This window comes from Laccaria bicolor, genomic scaffold (assembly GCF_000143565.1).
Source record: "Laccaria bicolor S238N-H82 LACBIscaffold_68 genomic scaffold, whole genome shotgun sequence".
In the NCBI taxonomy this organism is placed as follows: domain Eukaryota; kingdom Fungi; phylum Basidiomycota; class Agaricomycetes; order Agaricales; family Hydnangiaceae; genus Laccaria; species Laccaria bicolor.
The window spans coordinates 225,241-226,360 of NW_001889939.1; the positions used below are offsets into that span (position 1 = coordinate 225,241).

Sequence of the window (1,120 nt, forward strand, 5' to 3'; positions counted from 1 at the left end):
TGTATGAACCCACTCTATGGGCACATGCTGGGAGAGAACATTCAAGTGTGGTTCACTGATTTTCAGAACATGGGATGACAAGCTGTGCAGTGGATTCACATGGTGCACACCCAATCAGCCCATTTGGACATTTACTCAGGTTGGAATTGGGATGCACTCTCTCAGAATATTTCAAACCTCAAAATCCCAAACTGCCATCTTATTGGAGGACCTGAGGGTATGCAGTCATTTTTCTCAATATTTTTAATTACTCATGAAAAGATAGATCATGCCAATTCTGCCTCATACACCATTCATTCTGCATTTAGTTCTTCTGTCAGCAAGTCTTCCAGCAAGAGCAGCAGTGGGAGCATCACACATGACAAAGACACTGTTATGGAAGAAGCTGAGCATGGTAGGAAGTCAAATTTTCAACTGAGAAGACTGAAGCTAAAGACTTGTCAGTTAATAGGTCCCTGGTATGGGAACAAGGAATAACAAGATAATGAGATAATAGAAAGTAGGGATGGAGAAACAAGGTATCATAGTGAGGGGTCTGTCTTGGGGATGTATTGAGGGCATGGGTGTGGAATGATTCATGACAGTTATTGGCCTTGAACTCAAGATTGGCACAAGCATGATGATGGTGAATTTCACAACACACAGGCTTTAACACACTAAATTGGAGGATGCTTCTGACATAATTGCATTGATGGCAAGTAAAGGAAAAGTAAGGGGTTTTTAAGAAAGAAAAATATACATACTGGATCAAGTTTTTTTAACATGTCTGAGGTGGCTGAAGTTCTTGCCAAAATTTAAAATTCAGATTTCCTACATTTCATGAAGGTACTTTGATTGCACACTTCAACATAACTGTATCTGCTATTAGCATTGCTGTTGCAGACAGAAGTTATGTAGGCTTGTATCTGCAGCTCAACAAAACTAAGGTAACTTGAAGGGGCCTTGATGCACATTGGTAGCTTAGTGGATGCATTGGAGGATAATGGACAGCTCAACAGGAGAGTTGANAAGGGGCTTGAATGCAAGCACAGACATAAAGTATGGGATCATGAATCATGAGATACTTCTGATAAACTCATACACAGTCAATCATCAATTAAAACAGTCATATAAAGAGAAA

General features: G+C 39.9%; 1 protein-coding gene across 1 annotated transcript; it reads left to right on the top strand.

Annotated features, from left to right (window-relative positions):
* Positions 1 to 151: 151 nt before the first annotated feature.
* LACBIDRAFT_315212 (uncharacterized protein) lies at positions 152 to 493 on the top strand (the record flags this gene model as incomplete). The annotated part of the gene is made up of 3 exons (XM_001889490.1): positions 152 to 217; positions 266 to 394; positions 452 to 493. The coding sequence occupies 3 exons, from the start codon at positions 152 to 154 to the stop codon at positions 491 to 493; spliced, it is 237 nt and encodes a 78-aa protein (XP_001889525.1).
* Positions 494 to 1,120: the final 627 nt, after the last annotated feature.